Source organism: Sorex araneus, chromosome 2 (genome assembly GCF_027595985.1).
Source record: "Sorex araneus isolate mSorAra2 chromosome 2, mSorAra2.pri, whole genome shotgun sequence".
In the NCBI taxonomy this organism is placed as follows: Eukaryota; Metazoa; Chordata; class Mammalia; order Eulipotyphla; family Soricidae; genus Sorex; species Sorex araneus.
Window position 1 is genome coordinate 85795870 of NC_073303.1, and position 20886 is coordinate 85816755.

General features: G+C 38.2%; 1 protein-coding gene across 4 annotated transcripts in view; it reads right to left on the minus strand.

The window, feature by feature from the left end:
- CHD7 (chromodomain helicase DNA binding protein 7) overlaps positions 1–20886 on the minus strand; it is a 201044-nt gene that overhangs the window by 68888 nt on the left and 111270 nt on the right. For all 4 annotated transcript variants that reach the window (XM_055126360.1, XM_055126357.1, XM_055126359.1 and 1 more), the window contains exons 4-6: positions 11391–11532; positions 7212–7349; positions 6106–6171 (exon numbers count right to left, since the gene is read on the minus strand). In XM_055126360.1, the coding sequence (XP_054982335.1) occupies positions 6106–6171; positions 7212–7349; positions 11391–11532 (346 nt within the window). The remainder of the gene's footprint in view (positions 1–6105; positions 6172–7211; positions 7350–11390; positions 11533–20886) is intronic.

Genomic DNA, 20886 nt, shown 5'->3' on the forward strand with positions numbered 1-20886 from the left:
TGTAAAGCTAGGAGTAACCCCTGTGCATCGTCGGGTGTAACCCAAAAAGAAAAAAGAAAAAAAAAGATACCAAATCCATTTAGTTAGGGAGAAAATTAGCTATAATAATTAGGATGAAAAGGTCTGTCATCTTTGCATACTAAATTTTTTGCTACTGAGTTGTTAAAAAAATTTTAAAACACTCTGTAACTTAAAAATAAGCCTTTAAAAATTATACATACATATTTGTGTGTATATGTGTATATATACATATATACATACATTCATGCATAATGTAGGTAACTTAAAAATAGGACAAATTTTAATGATCAGCTCTTAAAACTATGTGTGAAATATATATGTACATATATACATACACATATAAAATTACTATTCCCAAAGAGGTGACTAAAAGAGAGAACTACATGAGAATTAAGCAAGAGGGAAAAATATCCCAATATTCCTACAATTAAAAATTCCACCCTTGAGATGGGTGTTTGAGCATTGTGTAACTGAGACTTAAGACTGAAAGCTCTGTAACTTTCCACATGGTGATTCAATAAAAATAAATAAATTAAAAAATAAAAATAAAAATAAATTCTCAGTGTCAAGTTGCTGTCCTGTAAAGTAGTTACTACCAACTCTAATTAAGAATAATATGCATATTAACAGCAACATCCAACAGAAGAGAGAACAAAAGGGAATGCCCTGCCACAGAGACAGGGTGGGGTGGTGGGGGTGGTAGGAGGGATACTGGGAACAATGGTGGAGGAGAATGGGCACTGGTGGAGGGATGTAAACCAAAAGTTCATAAATTTGTAACTGTACCCCATGGTGATTTACTAATAGAAATTTTTAAAAACTTAAAAATTTTAAAAAGAAAAAAAAATTCCACCTTTGAATCTACTTTAAAATGCAAATTATAAACAAGTATTAATTATGTCCTTTTCTCATACTGTTTTGGGTTTAGGACAACATGAATGCCCAGGAATCCCTAATTGCAATGAGGAGCTGAAACCAAGAGAATCTGTCGGCAGAGCTCTGTACATTTGCACAACTCCCACCAGAAGAGCCTGTCCTCGTTAGGTGATGAGGCCAACCAACAGTGAGAACTCCTAGCTGATCCCCACTCTGTGCCAAGCCCACGGACGGTAGGCACTGTGAGCTCACAGCCAGTTTCCACCATGCTGCCAAGGGGAGATAAAGGCACCTTCTCAGAGCCAGGTCTTCAATTATTCATGGTAATAGGAAACACCAGCAAGCACATCTAGAATCCACAGGAAAATCTCACATTTCCTTTTGTTTCTATTTGCCATATTTCCCTCCAATGTTAGTTAAAGCCGCCGATAGCTCAAGTAAATTTATTTCAAGAAATTAATTAACAGTTTAAAAAAAGTTGACACTTGCTAATATTTTTAACATTCTAATAGTTTTTCAGTAACCATTAATGAAATACCAATCAATAATCTATGAGCAATTCAATGAGCTCCATATTTCTTGTTTCAAATCATTCCCCAAGGCGTAGCTCCCCTTTCAAAGAAAAATGTCCACTATATTTTCTTTATCCTAAACTATCAATTCAACAAATACCTTCAAGTACAATTACAGTGATTTTTAAACTTCTATAATAAGAATAAATTTTATCTGTCTATAAATGGCAATAGTACCTATTCAAAACTAGAGGTACCTACTTTTAAAGGATATTGAGACGGGGGAAAGGGAATGAGGACGTACTGACATGGGCAGAACAGAAAGCAATGTCCTACATAATGCACAGGCTAAGTAGCTCAGAATAATAGAGCTAATTATAATTTGCAACCCCCAAACCTGCTGAGTATGCTTACTGAAGCACTATCAATTGGATGAAAATTAATATATCCCATCCAAACCACATGCTATTTACTCAAACAAGTCACTTCAATTCAGTGAAGGGGACTATTCTTTAAAGCATGTCAAGTATTTAAATTCTGCCATATATCTATAATTCACAAATTAACCATTCTAGAGTCATTAGTAGGACAAAACTGCAACCTTTCTAATGAGTTAAATAGTGCTCATTTATACTTGAACAGGTGGGAAATTTGGTTGAGATTTTATCATTTAATTCATTAGAGAGGAAATTCTCGTGTTAAAAGAGTCACCAGCCAGCCACTCCATACTCCCTGTTCTCAGCTGGAAAATAACTTGACATGTTGCTCTTGATTATTGCTATAGGAACGAGACTTACATATTCTAATACAAGACCACATTTTAAATTACACAATAGAAAACTACTACAACAAAGACAACAAGAATTTTACTGCTGTTACAGTATCATTTTCAAAAATTTTTTAGTTGGTATATAGTTTCCATTCCTAACTTCTCACTGTTAAGTTATGCTATTACTGCATTTTTTCCTATTGAAAGAAAGTTTATTTTACATGTCAAAATTTTGAAGCTGTATTTTATCCACCTGGAAAGCCTTAAAAAAATGATGATTAAAGATACCTCTATGTAAAGGTGACCACTTTCTAGAAAAAACAAAAACTGTATACTGAAATATGTAAATGGGGGGCTGGAGCGATAGCACAGCGGATAGGGCGTTTGCCTTGCACGTGGCCGACCCGGGTTCGATCCCCGGCATCCCATATGGTCCCCCAAGCACTGCCAGGAGTAATTCCTGAGTGCAAAGCCAGGAGTAACCCCTGAGCATCACTGGGTGTGACCCAAAAAGCAAAAAAAAAAAAAATATGTAAATGGACCTGAGTATTTATAAAATTTTTCAAACAAAATACAGCATTTTTTGATACAAGAAGGGAGTTGGCTGGATGAAGTAGTGGATTTTAAACAGAAAAAGGAAACACATTGTTATGGGAATCATTTGCCAGAGTATTTACGTCCCTAGGCGAAAAAGTTATCAGACTAGTGAGGTCAGGCGCTTACTGCTCAACTTTGCAAACCAATATGGGGGGAAGATGTGAGGGTGTTTGTGGCCTGGTGGTACTCAGGGCTTGCTCTGCAATCAGGGATAAGTCCTGTTGGGCTTGGGGGACCCTAGGAAGTGCCAGGGATAAAACCCGGGTCAGCCGTGTGCAAGGCAAATCCTATACTCACTGTACTACCTCTCCAGCCCCACAACATTAATTTTTAATAACTTTAAAGAATATATCATATTATCTTCAGAAGCCACACTGAAAATAGCTTATGTTTTATTTCTGTATTAAGACAAATATCAATGAATTCCAATTGCATATTTTTAAAGTTGTTTTTTAAAAAAGGTATGGAAAACCACCTATCTACTAAAATGAGAAATAAAAACTTCCATCCTTGGGGCTGGAGTGATAGTACAGCGAGTAGGGCATTAGCCTTGCACACGGCCGACCCGGGGTTCGATCCCCAAAATCCCATATGGTTCCCCTGAGCACTACCAGGAGTCATTCCTGAGTGCAAAGCCAGGAGTAACCCCTGTGCATCGCCGGGTGTGACCCAAAAAGTGGAAAAAAAAAAACCCAAAACTTCCATCCTGGGGTAAAAGGTAGAAAACAAGAAACCTTTCTAAAGAGAGATGAAAGAAGAATCCAAGTTGTGATTTTCATGAATAGTAACTGTGAACTTTCAAAGTTCTCTAATACATTTCCTTTGGTGACTTGAGTGACTTCTTATCCCAGAAAGCAGAATAACAAATAGAACCAAATCAAACAAAACAACTTCTGTACTGCAAAGAAAATGAACAAATTGAAGAGGCAATCTATTGAATGGAATAATATATTTGCAAATTATTTATCTGCTAAAGAGAAAATACCCAAAATATATATTTTAAAAATTCCAAAAACTCATTAGTAGGAGCCAGAATGCTAGTACAGGAGTTAAAGTGCTTGCCTTACCAACAGTGGAACAATGGTTCAATTCCCTGCACTGCATATGGTCCCCCAAGTACTCTAGGAGTGATCCTAAATACAGAGCCAGAAGTCAGCCCTGAGCACCACAACCGCTGCAAAATAATAGCAAAAAACTCAATAGTAGAAAATATAAACTGTTCAAAAACGGGGAGAAGCCATGAATAAACATTTTTCCAAAGAAGATATACAAATAGCCAGAGAGCATGTGAAATGATATTCGATATCATAATGATCAGGGAAATGCAAGTCAAAAATCACAATGAGGTATCACTTCACATTCGCTATAAGGGCTATTATCAAAAGGACAATAGCAAATGTTGGTTAAGGCAGCAGTGAAAAAGAAAACCTTTACACGGTTAGTAAAAATGTAAATTGGTACAGACACTTGGAGAAAGAGTATGACAGTCACACAAAATTAAAAATAGAAACACTGGAGGCGAGATAGTTCAGAAGGTAAGACGCCGGCAAAGCAGCCGCCAACCCTAGTTTGATCCCTGGCAGTATACATGGTCCCCTGAAAAGAGTGAGGAAAAGGCCCTGAACTCTGCCGGGTGTGGCCTACAAATCCAAAAACTATATGAAACAAAACTACTATACGATTTAGTCTCACAATGAAGATGTTACTGATGCCCGCTTGAGCAAATCGATGAGCAATTGGGATGACAGTGATACTATAGGATTTAGCAGTCTTGCATCTGTGTATTTATCCAAATGAAAAAGAAAATACTGGACTGGAGAGATAGTACAACAGATGGGGTATTTGCCTTGCACACAGCCAATCCTGGTTCAATCCTTTGTACCACACAGGGGCCCATGAGCACTGTCTGAGTGATCTCTGACACAGAGCCAGGAGTATGACCTGAGCGACACTGGATGTGGTAAAAGGAAAAAAAAAAGTAAATAAAAAAATTGACCCAAAAAGACATATGCACTATTCAAAAGTTCATTGTAGCTATAACTGACAAGAGTCATTTGAAACAACCTAAATATCCATCAACAGATCAATAGAGAAAATCTGATATAAATACAGTCATGAGTCACTTAATTAATGCATCATATATCATGTGAGATTTTACACGGTCACATATTGAGAAATTGTTTAGGCAGTTTCTCTGTTGTGTGAGTGACTTAAGAGCACAATGACGGGGTAGGGGCGATAGTACAGCAGGTAGGGCGTTTTCCTTGCATGCAGGCATGCAGCCGACCTGGGTTCGATCCCTGGCATCCCATATGGTCCCCCTGAGCACCGCCAGAAGTAATTCCTGAGTGCAGTCAGGACTTAACCCTTATGCATTGTCGCTGGGTGTGACCCAAAAAGCAAAAAAAAAAAAAAAGAGTAAAATGACACACATCTGTATGGCAGATCTTACCACACACTTATGGTCACTGTCACTGTCATCCTATTGTTCATCGATTTGCTCAAGTGGGCACCAGTAAAGTCTCCATTGTGAGACCTGTTGTTACTGTTTTTGGCATATCTAATACACCACGGGTAGCCTGCCAGGCTCTGCCGTGTGGGCAGGATACTCTCGGTACCTTGCCGGGCTCTAGAAACACACCTATGGTAGCATTATGATATTGTCTATAGGAAACAACTCCAGCTACATGACATATAGTCTACAGGAATCACCATTCCATATGTATACACAATGGAATACTACTTAGCCATAAAAGAAAGAAGAAAACCTTTCCATTTGTGCTAATAAGGATGGTCTTTGAGGGCACTATGATAACTGGAATAAGTCATATAGGGCTGACAAACACTCTATGTTTCACTTTATATATGAAGACCAACACAAATAAAAAAAATTAAACACACAGAGAACAGATTTGGTAGTTGCCACAGACAGGGAATGAGGGAGGTGGGAAAATGAATTAATGACTCCGAAAGGAACCATTTCTAGATATAAAATAAGTAAATCATGGGAATATAATGTATAGTATAGCAACTATAGTAAATATCATAATACTGCTTATTAGAAAGGTATGATGATCATAAAAGTTCTGATCACAAAAAATTGCAAATGCTGTTATATAGCACTAATTTTGGATACATTTTATTTCATCTGAGAGTCAATATCCGAAAAAGTTAAAAAAGTCAGATGGAATTAGGAACATAACTAGAAGTTTTGTTTTCAATACTGAAAATTTCAAAGTAAATTAATTACAAAAGCAAAAAATACAAGAGTTTTTGCATTATAATAACATACATACACCTTGCATGTTGATCACTCCAAATGGCACTTGCCTGTTTTTTTACTGAGCGACTACTCATGATTTTCTCAACCACGGGACCTTCTGCATCAACAGATTCCTAAAAAATAAAGTAAAATAAATCAATGAAATTAAAAACAATTCATTCTAAGATACAAAACAAAAACATGACTTCCTTTTGAATTTTGAATCTACCTATATACCCTTTAAAAATCATAGCCTGTAAAGTACTGGGGGAAAAGTCACCATCGAGAAATACAATGAAAAACAAAAATCACACTCTGCAGAGTGGTAAAGGAAGATCTGTGTTTATTGCTTCATGATTATGTGGTTTAATTACGTGGACTAGCATGGGTTCTGAAAGCTAGAGAGCATTCAGAAACTCCAGCTGCCAAGAGAAAATAATCTCTGCATGATATCAGTCAAAAATACAACTTTTCCTCATCTATACCCATGGGGTAAATATACTCATCATTCTGTTATTGCAGGCAGCTTTTATCTATGGAGGTCACCCATAAAGCATTATATAACACACTAATACTGCACAAATTACCAAATAAAACACAAAACTATATTTAGCTTCCTATTCAAGGAGTTACCAGTTTGTTAACTAATGTACAATAATGATAAGAAAGGGCATTTTTCTATTTTTTTAAAGAAAACCTTTATAATAATCAATCATACATTACGACCATATTTTATACAAACTATTTTATCCATCATTTACATTGCACAGAGAATAAAGTATGCCCTGCTGGGTACTACAAGGCAGTAATTTCATAAAGGGGTTCTTACAGTGCCTAACAGCAGGAGACAAGCTTGAGTGGTTTATTAAAGTCCCAGAAGCTACAGCACTGAATTCTCAGAGGTAAATTCAGCTGCCTGGCATCCTAGCTCTGACTCTTCCTCAACATAGACCATTAATCCTCCAAAATTGTGTCAAATTACATATCAGAGGCTTGTATAAAAATAAATTTTAGTGAGCAGAGCATTTTTTAAAGACCCTGTTAAATAAGTTCCCAGAGTATCTTAACCAACATTCCATGCATACTTCCCAGCTTAAAGTCCAATTCCAGCCACTGACGTCCACTGCGTCATTTAGGACCTGCGCGCGCCCGCCACGCCGATCAGGGTGCTGACCTGCTGCTCAGACTGTGAGGTGTTCGAGGGGGAGTCCCTCCCAGCAGCCTCTGCATCATCTGCCTCCTCATCAGAAATCTTGAATTCCAGGTCTTCAGTGTATCTCTTCCTTTTCACCTGCCTGCTGGACCGTCTCTTCTAAAACAGAACCCAGCAAGGGTGAGTTTACAGAACAGCCACTGATGTTCTCTATAACTTTTCAGAATGGTAAGATAGAAGTTTTGGGGTGGGGGAGGGGCTCGACAGACACCCAGACTGAGCTCAGAAGACTGGAAATGCAGGGTGGGGTGGAGGGGTGGAGGGTGGAGGGGTGGGGCCAAAGGTGGGTGCAGGAAGTGAGACCTTCCCAGAAATTTTTGACCACCTGGACCTGGGGTTCAATGCCAGAGCCCAAAAATTTGGTACTGCTCTGGCCCCATGATTAGGTAAGCCACACCGAGGGGTGCTTGAAGGCTTCCAGGGCTGCACCTGCAGATGCCAGGGGATCACACAATGCAAGAGATAACAACAGGGGCACCGGGATCATAGTACAGCAGGTGCTTGTCTTGCAGATGGCCAACCAGGGTTTAATCCCCAGCATCCCACATGGTATCCTGAGCCCACCAGAAGTTATTCCTGAAGAAAAGAGAAGGGGAGGAAGGGAAGGGGAAGGAAGAGAAAGGAGGAGGAAGGGGAGAAGGAAGAGGAAAGGAGGGGACGGAAATAACTACTGGGCCTGAACTGGGGTAGATCACATGCAAGCCATCTGTCTTAATCCCTGTACTATTTCTCTGGCCTCCAAATATATGCATTTGAAAATTTTATCTTAAGGTAAGCAGATACCTGAACCCTGTACACACCATAGTATCAATGAAGAGAATAGACATGGGACAAAATCTGGAATTATGTGCATAGGATAGCCATGGCTGCACTTCGTGTATTGATGCGAACTTCAACAGGAAATGGAAATAACAAATCTCATTCCTCACTCAGTGTGCTGCTCAAAAGCGAAGACAACACAGAAGCCTGGTGTTTATCAAGTGCTGATGGTGGGTTTATCAAGATTCATCATCTATTTTTATACATTTAAAAATACTCCCCCAAGTTAAAAAAAAGTGAAGCATTAGAAAATAATCTGTGAGCTACAAAATTTTATTTAAATATGGTTGTATTATCCAAGGTGCCTGTGACATTTTATAGGGGTATCTAAGCAGAAGGTGTGCATTTAAATCTTGGTCCTAAATAAAACGGTCTAAATTGCTTGAAGGAACTTCTAAGTGAATTCATAGTAAATGACTAGGGAAAGTAGTTTAACATTTTCTAGCTCAATTTATACCACTCTGATTCAGATGACTAATAAATGTTATTAGTAGGATTGATAATCATTAGTCATTAATATTAATAATTAATAATAATCAATAATATTACTAATAGTAATACTAGTAGGATTACTGGCTAAGTGGACCCTTTTTTATTCCAGTCATCAAAATAGAATGTTGTATCCCTTTGGGGGACACTGTGGTCATGTCTATTATCATTTAAGATCTGTCCACCCATTGTCCCAACAATGGTACTTCTAAATAAACTACAAGTTTTGGGAATATATGCAAGATAAAAGGTTAAATAAAAGAAAAAACAAGTCATAAAATAATATCGCATAAATTCTATTTTTAATGGCAAATATCCTTATTTATCTATTTGAATGTGTGGATCAATATATAAATTCCTCAAGAGAAAGAAAGACAAGATGTGTGTCTTGTGTACTTAATCCCATGGCTATTATCTAAAATGAAAATGTGAATGCATGTTTCCACTAACAAAAAAATAAAGGCACACAACAAATCATTCTAGGGAATAAAAGCAGATGGAGCTGGAAGGGGTACTTTTTGTTCAAAATAATTCTATACAGTTTGATCTTTATGATAACATGGTTTTGTCAATTAAGCGGGGAAAAATAACTTCATTGATATGTGTATATGATAATATTAAGATACTGCTAAAATAACACATTTATCTTTTGAAATACTGATGAAAGGCAAGAAATTGTACATATGTTTTTGCAATACTTAAATACTGAGAAAAGTAACATTTAAACTAATAGTTTTTCTAACAATTACAAAATACAACGTTTTAAAGGGCCTCTTAATTATTTTTCAACGATGACTATGTTAAGCTCACTTATTTTATGCATTTCCAATTTCCAATATAAAATTAAATTATGTATTACATAATATGCTTTAATTGTGATCTCTTAATCTATGATTATTTGAAAAATCCTTTGAATCAGAATACTACCTAAGAATCACATTAAATCATAACTCTAAAATGTTAACTTGATACTAAAATAACAGGTAAGCTCACTAGGTGTGGATTACTTAAGCAAGTTTTCTGGAGAAGATTTAAGTGTTTCCATAATCTCATTGCGGTAGTGTTTTGTTAAAATTTAATGCAATTCTGAGTTTGTTAAAATTTTATGGCATTTACTAAGTTTGAATGAATCATAAATCTCAAGAACTCTGATCCTAGGTCCATTATGTGTGTGCTTCAAGGGAAAAACAAATAAGCAGTCAGCATCATTTTCTGTCGGAGACACCAACAGAAGTCTGCCTTCAAAGTCAGATCTACCTGTGTGGTTGCTCCTACTGCCGACAGAACCCTTTACAGCTGAAGACTGGCAAATCAGAAAGGATATACCTTCCATCTTTTGAACCGATTAGCTCTTTTCTATAACAAAATGCAGAGGAAAAAAACCATAAGACCCATTTTCATAAAACCCACTGGGAGTTCGCATTAATAGAATCTCAAAACAGAGCATCAATGTTTTGTGAAAGAACAACAGCATTTCTTGACTTGTATAAATAGGTCTTAGCGTTGTCCAAAAACTACTGTGATGAAGGTCCTAGTTTAAACAAACACTATTCAGGGAAAAAACACTCAAGCACACACACAAAAAAATGAAATGCAAAATCATTAGAAAAGGCATCTACTTGCCTTGCTACGATAATGCAAAATCATTAGAAAAGGCATCTACTTGCCTTGCTACGATGTCTTTACTATTGTGGAAGTGGGAAGGAATGACAAAGCTAACCCAACTTGTTAGTGTTATCACTGTGTTAGTTATGGAAACAACCAAACCGAAGCAAATCACATCACATTTTCTCTCTTCTCTCCCTCTCAGGTCCTCTTAGTTTAAGTTATACTGTGAAGTTACAGGTTGTACTAAAAAAAAAAAAAGACATCTATCTAAAGTTCTTTCGAATAGAGCTTTAAATTGCAAATATTTTGTTTTTAACTTTTAAGTGACTGGTAGGGCAATGAGTATAGAAAGGGCCAAATATGTACTGAAAGAGAAAGAGCAAGCTTCTGGGGGTTGGCTTCCTATTCTAGCAGAACGCCTCATAACTTTGTTCTTTGGTTACTTGGATGTCATTCACAGAAGCTGCATTCCCAGCCATCCCAGTGGGCTCTACTGGCATCCTTCCAGGGACCCTAACAAGGAAATAATGTTTAACAGTCACGTGGTGCCCTCGCCCCCACCATACCTTACAATCCAATCAGTGAAAGCCATGTGCTTTACACACAAGAACCTAAATTCCGAACCTTTACTCAGAGATACTTTTATAACGGATTCCCATTAATTCTCTAAAAGTTAGGAGACTTGAACACAAAGTCTGCAGTGTTGTCATCTACAAAGTCAGTAACTTGCATACAGAACTTTAATCTCACACAAATATATTCTATCTCTCATGATCAGATGTCAGGTAGATCATTTTACAGATTGTGATCTACAGATCACAATGGTTTTGGTTTTTTTATTCTGCAACATAAATTTTAGAATGACAAGAACTGAACTTCAGAAAATATTTGAAATCTGAATGAAACAAAATGAACCAATATACTGGCAATAATAGCAATCACATACATGAACATCAAAAAGCTATACTGATAGAAATAAACGAAAATTCCCCTCCCCCCATTTTATGTATTATAGAAGCAAAGCTGGCAAAACCAAGAAGTCAGAGGTTTAATTTCATGTCTGCCCCCAGCTCTCATCACTATAGATATAGTGTTCCAGACAACAATAAAAGCACCTTTAAAGCAGCTCTACAACAAAGACAGGAGAGAACTGGAGTACTAGATATGCAGCTAAAGTTACCCGTGATAAACAGCCAAGGCTCAGGGATAGAATAATGGTATTACCTGAACACCTGAGTCCTCATCTTCTTCAGGAGGAGGAGATGGTGGGGGCGTTTTGTCTAAGTCTGAATTTTCAGAACCTTCTGTTTTTCCCTTGTTGACCTTTTTCTTCAAAGCACTTGCTTCTGAATCAGGTTTCTTATTACTAGAATTCAAAGTGGATTACTTAGTGTTCACTTTTTAATGAGGTTTAACACATGCCCCATGCTTTATATTTCCCACATTAATATACCTAAAGTATCAATGACAATTGATAAATCAATGCATGTTGGCCATTTAGAGTTAAATGGTATTCTCCATTAAGTTTTTATGGCAACCCCCTCATTGCTGACCTTTAGCAAATATCCGACTTAATTAAAGAGAAATTGTATGCAAAAAACTCCTAACACCTCATATAATACATTCATTCACCTAGACAAGCCCTGTCAAACATCAAGCCATAATGCAAACTCAAATTAAAAAGTAGTTTTACTATCAAGCTCTTAAGGTGAATAATATTTTTTAAAACTTCAAGGGAAACTAGAATGTACTAATATTATATTCGTCTTTATATTTTTACATATAGTTTTAATAATCCTATGAAAGCCTCCTTTTGACCAGTACTACAAGATGTCCAATATCATCTAGCTACATTTTTATTGTAAATTTTCAATGTTTAAAATATAAAATATGAGTTTCTTGTTCTATATACTTTAACTTAATGATGTATGCTTAATAAAAAATAAGCTTTACTTAGGCACTAGGCAATTTTTTATATAGTCACAATAGCCTTTTTCCCCAAAGGCATGGCTTCTGAAATACAAAATACAGCAACGCAACACCAATAATTAAAATGTATTTACACAATATGTTTCTGTCAAACCTTAACAGGATTTGAATGTAATATAAGTTAAAAGACAAAAATGAACTCTTAGGAGAAAAAATGTTTTTTCTTAATTTAAGCATACCACCAGCGCTGGCATGTTTAACAGTTTTAAGAAAGTATTCAGTTATACCTCCTATTTGAATTTTTAAACTGGTTCAAGGTTTTCTGAGATCAATTATTATTTATTATACAACATTTAAAATAATTCAATCTCAACAGGGATTTTATTTACATTTCTAGAAAGCCTAAAATTTGGATAAGTTTAAAAAACAAAATCATATTTCAAAAATGTTTTTTAAAACAAAAGTCTACTGAAGTTAGTAAATTCCCAGGAAAATATGCTAACCAAATGCATTATTAAACAATTTTTTTCCAGCATCCACTGCTAGCAAAAAGGAGAACAAGATGCTTGTAAATATTTCAAAAGTATTTGTTAATTTATTTAATGAAGCATCCAAAGCTCACCTCAAATTGTATTTCTGCAATATATAAGCATATTTATTGAATAATTTAGAATAAATCTAATATTGAATAATCTCAAACTATTTTTAAATGTTAAAGAGTTTGTTTTTATTTTGTTGTGCTAATATTCTAACATAGTAAATAGTCACATAATGTTGAATTGACAACAATTCAAGATTATGGCGAATGGCAGTTAGGTTTAAAGAGTTCTTTTTATTATTTCTTTTAAAGGCAGTGTTCTAAAACTTTAAATCCTCAAAAGATCCATAGAAAGCATAATATTTTTTAATTTAGAAAAATCCATACAACAGTTCTTCATCCAACTGTCCTAGTGTTTACGCTACACATGGACAGAAGTCTCCCCTACTATGAGGCTCCATTTCCAGCATTTATTTCCGCTCTAACTGCCACAAATTATACAATACTACAGCTGAACGCTGGGCCCCTTTCCTTTCATCTGCACGCCAAGAGCAATCAGATTACCCTGGTAACCAGCGGTCACATGACCAGCACCTGCTCTTTTGGCTGGATGCCACTGACTAAAGCCATCTGCTTCCCTCAATCAGCTTTCAAACATTCTCAACACCTGCGCTGCAGTGTTTTGTGGTTTCTTTTATCAAATCAGTGCAAAACTGCTTCCAAAACTTTACATATTTCTCAAATTTGTTTAAATCAGAGGTAGGCCTGTCACAGAGTTGAACCACTGCCAGGTAGAGGAAGTTGGCAGTGAGAGCTTTCCAGGGTGACCTCGATGCTCCGGAGCAAAGTACACAGTTTAATTTAGTGGGTTATGATGGCCTGTGTCAACTGTCCTATAGGAGCGAAAGGCTTACTGTCCTGAAGCCCACCGGAGCACAGGTCTGGTAAAACACCGACTGGCTAAAAAAGAGAACTGCCAAGGATTTCTCATCTGCCTTTCTCAAGCGTGAAGTACACGAGATCTCTAAGACTGCTCAAAGTCAGACAGGACCTCTCCAAATGCTTAGACAAAAAGCCTGTAGCCCAGGGAAGCACGAGCCCCAGATCTGATGACTGAAAGATTTCTAAAGTCATTAGTGCTTCCAGCGTTGCTCAGAGACAACTAAGCATTTCCATGCTAACACTTCTCAAGGCATCAGTATACAAATCAGAAACACACCAAGAATTCAAAAATACAGAAAAACTTCAATGTCAACCTGAAGACAATAAATACAATTAAGGACCAGATAGATTTATTCAAATTAAAATGCCTTGCTACCACTTTGCAGTAAGCTAACACGAACTTCCAATTATGTGTTATATTCAAACTGCTCCCCACCTGCAAAAAAAGGCATCAGGATACTTTTAAAAAAATAAATAAATAAATAAACGCGGGTAATACAGAATGCTGCTCAAAAGACTATATTTTAGACAGAAACACCTAAATTCAAGATCCAACTCTGCCCCCTGATACCCTAAGTGTGACACTGGAGAAGTCACTTATTTTCCCTCAGCCTCAGTTTCCTCATCCACAAAATGAGTTAAGTAAATTCATTTTGTGGATCTTTCTCCAAGAGTTATGATGAGGTTTAAATTAAATGATAAATGAGAATTTTGATCTGGCACAAATGATCACCTTTCACACACACCTGGCAGGCAAGGAAGTAGAAACATCTACTGAGAGGTGTGGGAACATTCTCACTGGCTGTGCCTCAGACCCACTTGAGTTGAATTAACTAGAGGCTTATAGATAGGACCCCACTTCACCTAAGAAACCTGAATAGAAGGAAAATCCCTTCTCAGCATTCCTCAACACCAGCAAAGAGAAGAACCAAGCAAACAATCCTCAAAGCCACTCATTTCCATGACCTATAGTTCATATGCCTATCGTTTCACATCTCAACAATCACAACTGCCTCACTGGCCTCAGTCCACAGGTCACTATTGGACTGCCATGGAGAGAAAACACATCTCACCTCCAGTCATTATCGAAATCTCTAAGGTTCAGGGTAGTCTTTTATAAAGTTAAAGCTAAAACAGAACCATAAGGATGGTCACTGCTCTTCCAAATAGTGATTTAAGAGAGCCTGAATGCACACAGAGGGCAATTCTTCCAGGTGGAAAGGAGAAGTACTAGTAAGAAATATATCTTAAACTGACATTGTAATATTAGGAATGAGGCCACTGGGTTTCTGGCAGAGAGAAAACCTCAATGTATCTCTAGTGGTTGTAGTGATGGCTATTCAGTCAATGTTAACGTCTATTAGACACAGAGAAGGTACGTCCAGGAATACTTTGCAATTCTGCTCCTGAAGCGCCCTAACCCCAAAGAAATTACTTCTTCCCTAATTGCTCTGATTCTTCTCTACCTCCCACATTGCCTACCAGAGCAGCATGCTACTGCCACCAAAATAACACCCTCAAACCCAACTCCGCTACACCACCAGAATGACCAACTAAAATGCAAATCTTGCAGGACTAAATTGCTTCAAGTACAATTCCACACAGATTAATGTTCTGAGTGTCTCAGGTTTTGACATACAAGGTCATCTGAAGCATTTCTGACCACCAGTCTGGATTACTAAGGTCTCACTCCACGTGTGTTACATGATGTAGCCCACACCAGGGATATTTAAAATATACAAAAGTTACTGATAATATTGCTGCAATATATTAAAATCCAATTTGGGGTATATGTGAGTGTGCACATATGTGAGACAGAGAGAATGCTTCTCACCAACTATACGCTCAAACAGAGCAGAAGCAGTCTCATTTTCTCATGTTCCCAGTACTTGTTCATGTAGTATACTAACAAATGCTAGCTAGGCTAGTCAAGTAAGCAGTGTAATAGCAGAAACAAGCATTTACATGTGTAAATCCCTTACTATGAGCTAGGCACTACTATTGTCTTTCTCATAAACTCGTTGAAGAAAACCCTATGGAGATTCTATCTTTAAGATGAAACACCTATGAAACTCAGTAAAATGGTGTTAAAGGTACAAATAGTGTGAAACTTATCAAAACCAGTACCTTTAGAATACTTCCCCTCTCCCACTCACAAAGTTTTTTTCATTTCCTGATCCTTATCTTCCATTACTACTAATGCAAATGAGATGCAGTGCTACCTCCTCTGTAAGTTAGACAAATCCTTTCAATCTCAAAAAGAGCATATTGTTGCAGGAATACTACTAACAGTTTGAAGTACCACTGTCCCTCCTCCAACTCCACGGACATTTCACATTTAATCATGAAACTTGTACAAAGTCCAGAGTTAAGGTTACTTCTCCCAGACCAACCGCTAGAGTTCTGCAACTGTTCCCAGTGTGATGGAAGCATAAGACCATCTAGAAGAGAACTCTGATAGACAAGGATGAGAACACAAACTGTTTCCAGAGATGAGTATCTGTCAAATGGAGGAATAGTTCAAATCCACCTATTTTAAAGGAGTCATAATTCAACTTGCTTGCTTCTAAAGAGGTCAAATGATGAGCTGAGTGGCACCAACTGACTTGGTGTTAGATAAATTTTTCGGAGCTAAGGTACATAGCTAACATAGATAACTAGATATTTCTAATGGGAAATAGTATAGGATTTTTTAAATGAGAAACTTTTTGAGGGGATTGAGGGTGTTTGAGCTACACTTGGCAATGTTCAGGGATTACTCCTGGCTCGGCACTCATAATTTACTCCTGGTAGTGCTCGGAGGACCATATGGGATGCCAGGAACTAAACCCAGGTCACAACCTACTGTAGTGCTTCTCCAGTCCCTTTTATGAGAAAATTAATACAAAGTGTCAAAAGTGACTAGAATGTCCAGCTGGAATGAAGAGATACATTAATCAGCATCAGTTTAGATATCTAAGTTCCCAAAACAAAAAAAAGTTTGGAAATAAGTTAAAGGTGTTAGGAAATAGAACAAAACATGGTAAGAAAATGTTAGTATAGATACTGACTACTGGAAAGGAATTCTTAATCAGAACTTTTATATGAAATATGTCAGGCCTGGAGAGAGAGAGAAGAGTAGGTAAGGTCCTTGTCTAGAACACAGCTGACCCACGTTCAATTCCTGGCACCGCACCCTGAATGGTTCCCAAGCAACACCTCTGTACTCTGGAGTGATCCTTGAGCACAGATGGAGGAGTAAGTCCTGAGCACCACTCGATGTAGCACCAAAATAAAAGCTATTCTCATGCCCCCCAACACACACAATATCACACTATAATCTTTCAGATGATTATAAGGTATTGAAATCTATTCTTGTACTCTATGTGCTAAAAGGGCTATTTAAAAATAGAGAATTGAACCTGATGTCTTCATGACATAAGACATGTGTAACATATAGTAATTCTAGAAAATTGAGGCTGCTATAATAAGCTGTAGAGAGAACATCTAACCTCTTTACTTAAAAGAGTACAGGTATTCTGGTTGGGGAGATGTCTCAAGTAGCAGAGTATATGCCTACCATGTGCGGGACCCCAAGTCTGACCCCCAGAAGATGGCTAAATGTGTCATCGCGCATTTGATGGGGTGGAGGCAGCATTTCAGGGAATGGCTCCAAGGGTAAAAGCTTTGTTTTTTAATAATAAACACAGAAAATTCAAAAGGCATACTAAAACTGGGACAAGATACTGCATTTAAAAGGATCAGTTAAGGGCAGCTATAAAATGTAAAGGATTATATGGAGGAATATGAATGCAGCGAGAGAATTAAAATTTTAAACAAACTCCTATGACTGAAATCGCAATGCAACATAGTAATAGAGTAAACTAATGAGCAAATAAACTAGTGAGATGAGACAAACTTTGCATGCCAGTTAATAAATCCAAACATCAACAGCTTCGCACAAAGGCAACTCGCGGTCTCTCGGTGGAGACACCAGGAGTACTCCGAGGTTCTCCACAGGAGAACTCAGAGCAGAGAGCCTGCAGCAGGGGAGAGAGAAAGAAGTAAGGTTCCAGGCAGTGTCAGCCGGAGGGGGGGCAGGGAGGGGAAATCTGCGCTGTCCAGCCTGGGGCCCCGCATGCTTCCCTCCAAGGAGCTGTCTTGCCACCCCAATTCCAAAATCTCACTGACAAAGTTTTCACCCTGCTCTCCTAGTTGAAAAAAAGCAACGAGTTAAGAAAACAGTTATATCTTACTTCTGAACAATGCTGTAATTTCAATGACAAATAATAAAAGTTTTTTAAAATGTTTTCTGAAAGTCACTGATTGGAACAACACAAGACAAATCCCTTCATCTAAACTATTACCTTCTGTAGCTCTCACAACCTTCAGTACTCCTAAGTAAATATGCTAAATTTTTAGGAAAGAAATGGCAAGGTAATGGACGACATTAAAAGATAATTTGCTTTTCCTTAATGTTATTTAAAATCCAACATGCATTACCTTTACATTTACAGCTACGCTTTCCAAGGATGAGGAAACCGAGAGTGTAAGAGGACATTTATTTTAGTTTAGGGGTCACACTTGGTGGTGGTCAAGGCTAACTCCTGGCTCTGAACTCAGGGATCACTCCTGGCAGGGCTCGGGGACCACACGAGCACTGGGAATTGAATCCAGTGCTGTATGCAAAGCAAGCACCATACCTGCTGTACTATCACACTGACCTCAAGACACTCTTCAGTCCAAAATGCAGTGATGTTAGGACTGGAGCTAAGTCACTATGGTTCCAAAGCCCATGTTTAGTCCAGACCTGGCTCTCAGGTGTCTAACTTTGTAAGGGAGTCTATCTCCTTAAGAGTCTAGAGCACTGACTCTTTTGGGGTATCCTTAATTAAGCTCAAAAGTATTTCCTTTTGAACATTTTCTGCTACTCTCAGATCACCTCTGTATAGCCTTTCAATACCATTTGAACCTTGTTCTGAGGACAGCTTCAGTGCTGACCATTTTTCAAAGAAGGTGAAACAAGAAATTCACAGCAAAAAGTTCTCCTGAAAGAGGGCAGGAGAGAGTACAAAATGTGCTTGCATTGTGTGTGGCAGAACCGAATTTGATCCTTTTCACTGTATATAGTCCCCCGAGCCCCAACAGGCGGGATCCCTGAGCACAGACCAACAGGAGTAAACCCAGTGCACAGCTGAGTGTGACCAAAAAAAAAAGGAAAACCGAAGAAAGAAAGGGAGGAAGGGAAAGATGGAGGCAAAGAGGGAGGCCGGCCTATTAAAAGAATTAAATTCATTTTTAATATTGACCACATTCAACTACAAATTAAGAAAACATATAGTCAAGTGAATACGAGTTAAAAGTGTAAAACAAAAATCATCATAAAACTAAGATTTATCATTGAAAATGTGAAGCTTATTACATTTTATGGGCTAAATTAAAATCTGCCAAAAATACCATGAAGAAATCTGTATTATGTGATCACAAGAGCTGGACAAACACTTGGTTATATGGCACCACCTATACAGCACTGTCATACAACAAAAAGATCTGAACAAATGAAACATTAGAAAACAGATGTCAAAGGTGTGCCTTTCAATACAATTTTCCGAGTGCCAAACAGTAGAGCAAATATTTGGTTTCCTATGCTATATTCTGAGATACCACAAAGAGTCAGGAAGAAGGGACAAAGCAAAGGGAACTTGTGGCAGTTAAAACCTCACTCTGTAGATTATTATCTTGCCTGAACCGCCAAGTTGTTGGGTAACCCACTAATGATACCTATATTTTCATCAGGTGCTATAGGATGGAGCGATAGCACAGTGGGTAGGGCATTTGTTTGCCTTGCACACGGCCGACCTGGGTTCGATTCCTCCGTCCATCTTGGAGAGCCCGGCAAGCTACTGAGAGTATCCTGCCCGCATGGCAGAAGCTGGCAAGCTACCCAAGGCGTATTCGATATACAAAAAACAGTAACAACAAGTCTCACAATAAAGATGTTACTGGTACCCGCTCAAGCAAATTGATGAACAACAGGACAACAGTGCTGTAGGACAGTGGATTATGAAGAGGTAAAACCAAAGAAGAGAAACTGTCATCACCCAGTATAACAGAAGCCAAACTCTCATATGCTTCTGCAGAATCAAGGTCATTGAATTAGTTTTCTAGTGGAAGTAAAAAAAGTACTGTTCCTTTAATACTAAAGAAGAGAAAATGGTCATGTCCTTGATACTAATCCTACATCTTATTGAAAGCATTCAATTCAATTTAATTTAGTTTTGGCTTTTTGATCATACCCAGTGTTGGTCAAAAACCACTCTTGGCGGGGATCAGGGGAACTGTATAGAATGTCAGGATGGAACCCAGGTCAGTCATGTGCAAGCAAGTGCTGTACTATCTCTCGGGCCCTACTGAAGCATTTTAAAGCTAAACCCATAATTTTCTATGTGAATGTGACTGAAAGAAAGTAGTGAGGCGTCAAAGGACAGCTGCTGTTACGGTGGCTTTGTGCAAGCATCTTATGACTCAAAAAAAAGAAAAATCTTAAGTCTAGGCTGAAGACACTTAGCAAAAAGAACTTTTATATAAAATGACAAATTTAACATTTGTAAAACTCTCATACAGTCAAAATTTGAAAAGATCCAGGAAGATGGTGCAATTGTTAGAGCACATGCCTACCACATGCAAGGCTCTGCGTTTGATCCCTGGTGCCACATACATGCCCAGGGGGAGGCCTGGTGTGCAGCGCTGAGCTGGGTTTGGCAATCACACACCCCAAACTGCTGGGATATGGCTCCTGTAGGGAAAAAGCCCAGGAGGAAGGAGACTGAGCCCAGTGAGGGTTCAATCCCTGCCACCACACAGCCCCCTCAAGCACTGCTGGGTGCAGCCCTGGAGACTGCCAGCACCACCAGGGTGGCTCACGGTAATCCCTGGCACCACAGATGCCATCCTTGGGTCTCTCCATTGAGCCACTGGTGTGGCTGGCTGAGACTCTCCCAAGGGACCCCCAGATCTCCTGAGCCCCCATCCTGCTACCCCCAACTAACTGGTGGATTTTTCTGTTATCTTCAATCTATAATATTACAACGACCTCTACTAAGATGACACATGGTCCTCTTTAAAATTCCACTGAAGAGTCACTTTAAGGACCGGGGATATGATTCCAACAGAGCCCAGCCTAGCATGCATGAGGCCCTGTGTTCCACCCCTGATACCACATGCCCTTCCCCCATCAGCAAACTGCTAGGCCTCGTGGCCTGGCCAAGTACTGCTGATGGTCCCTGGGCCCCAACACTCCTCTGGGAAAGGCACCTTATTCCCTAAAAAAAA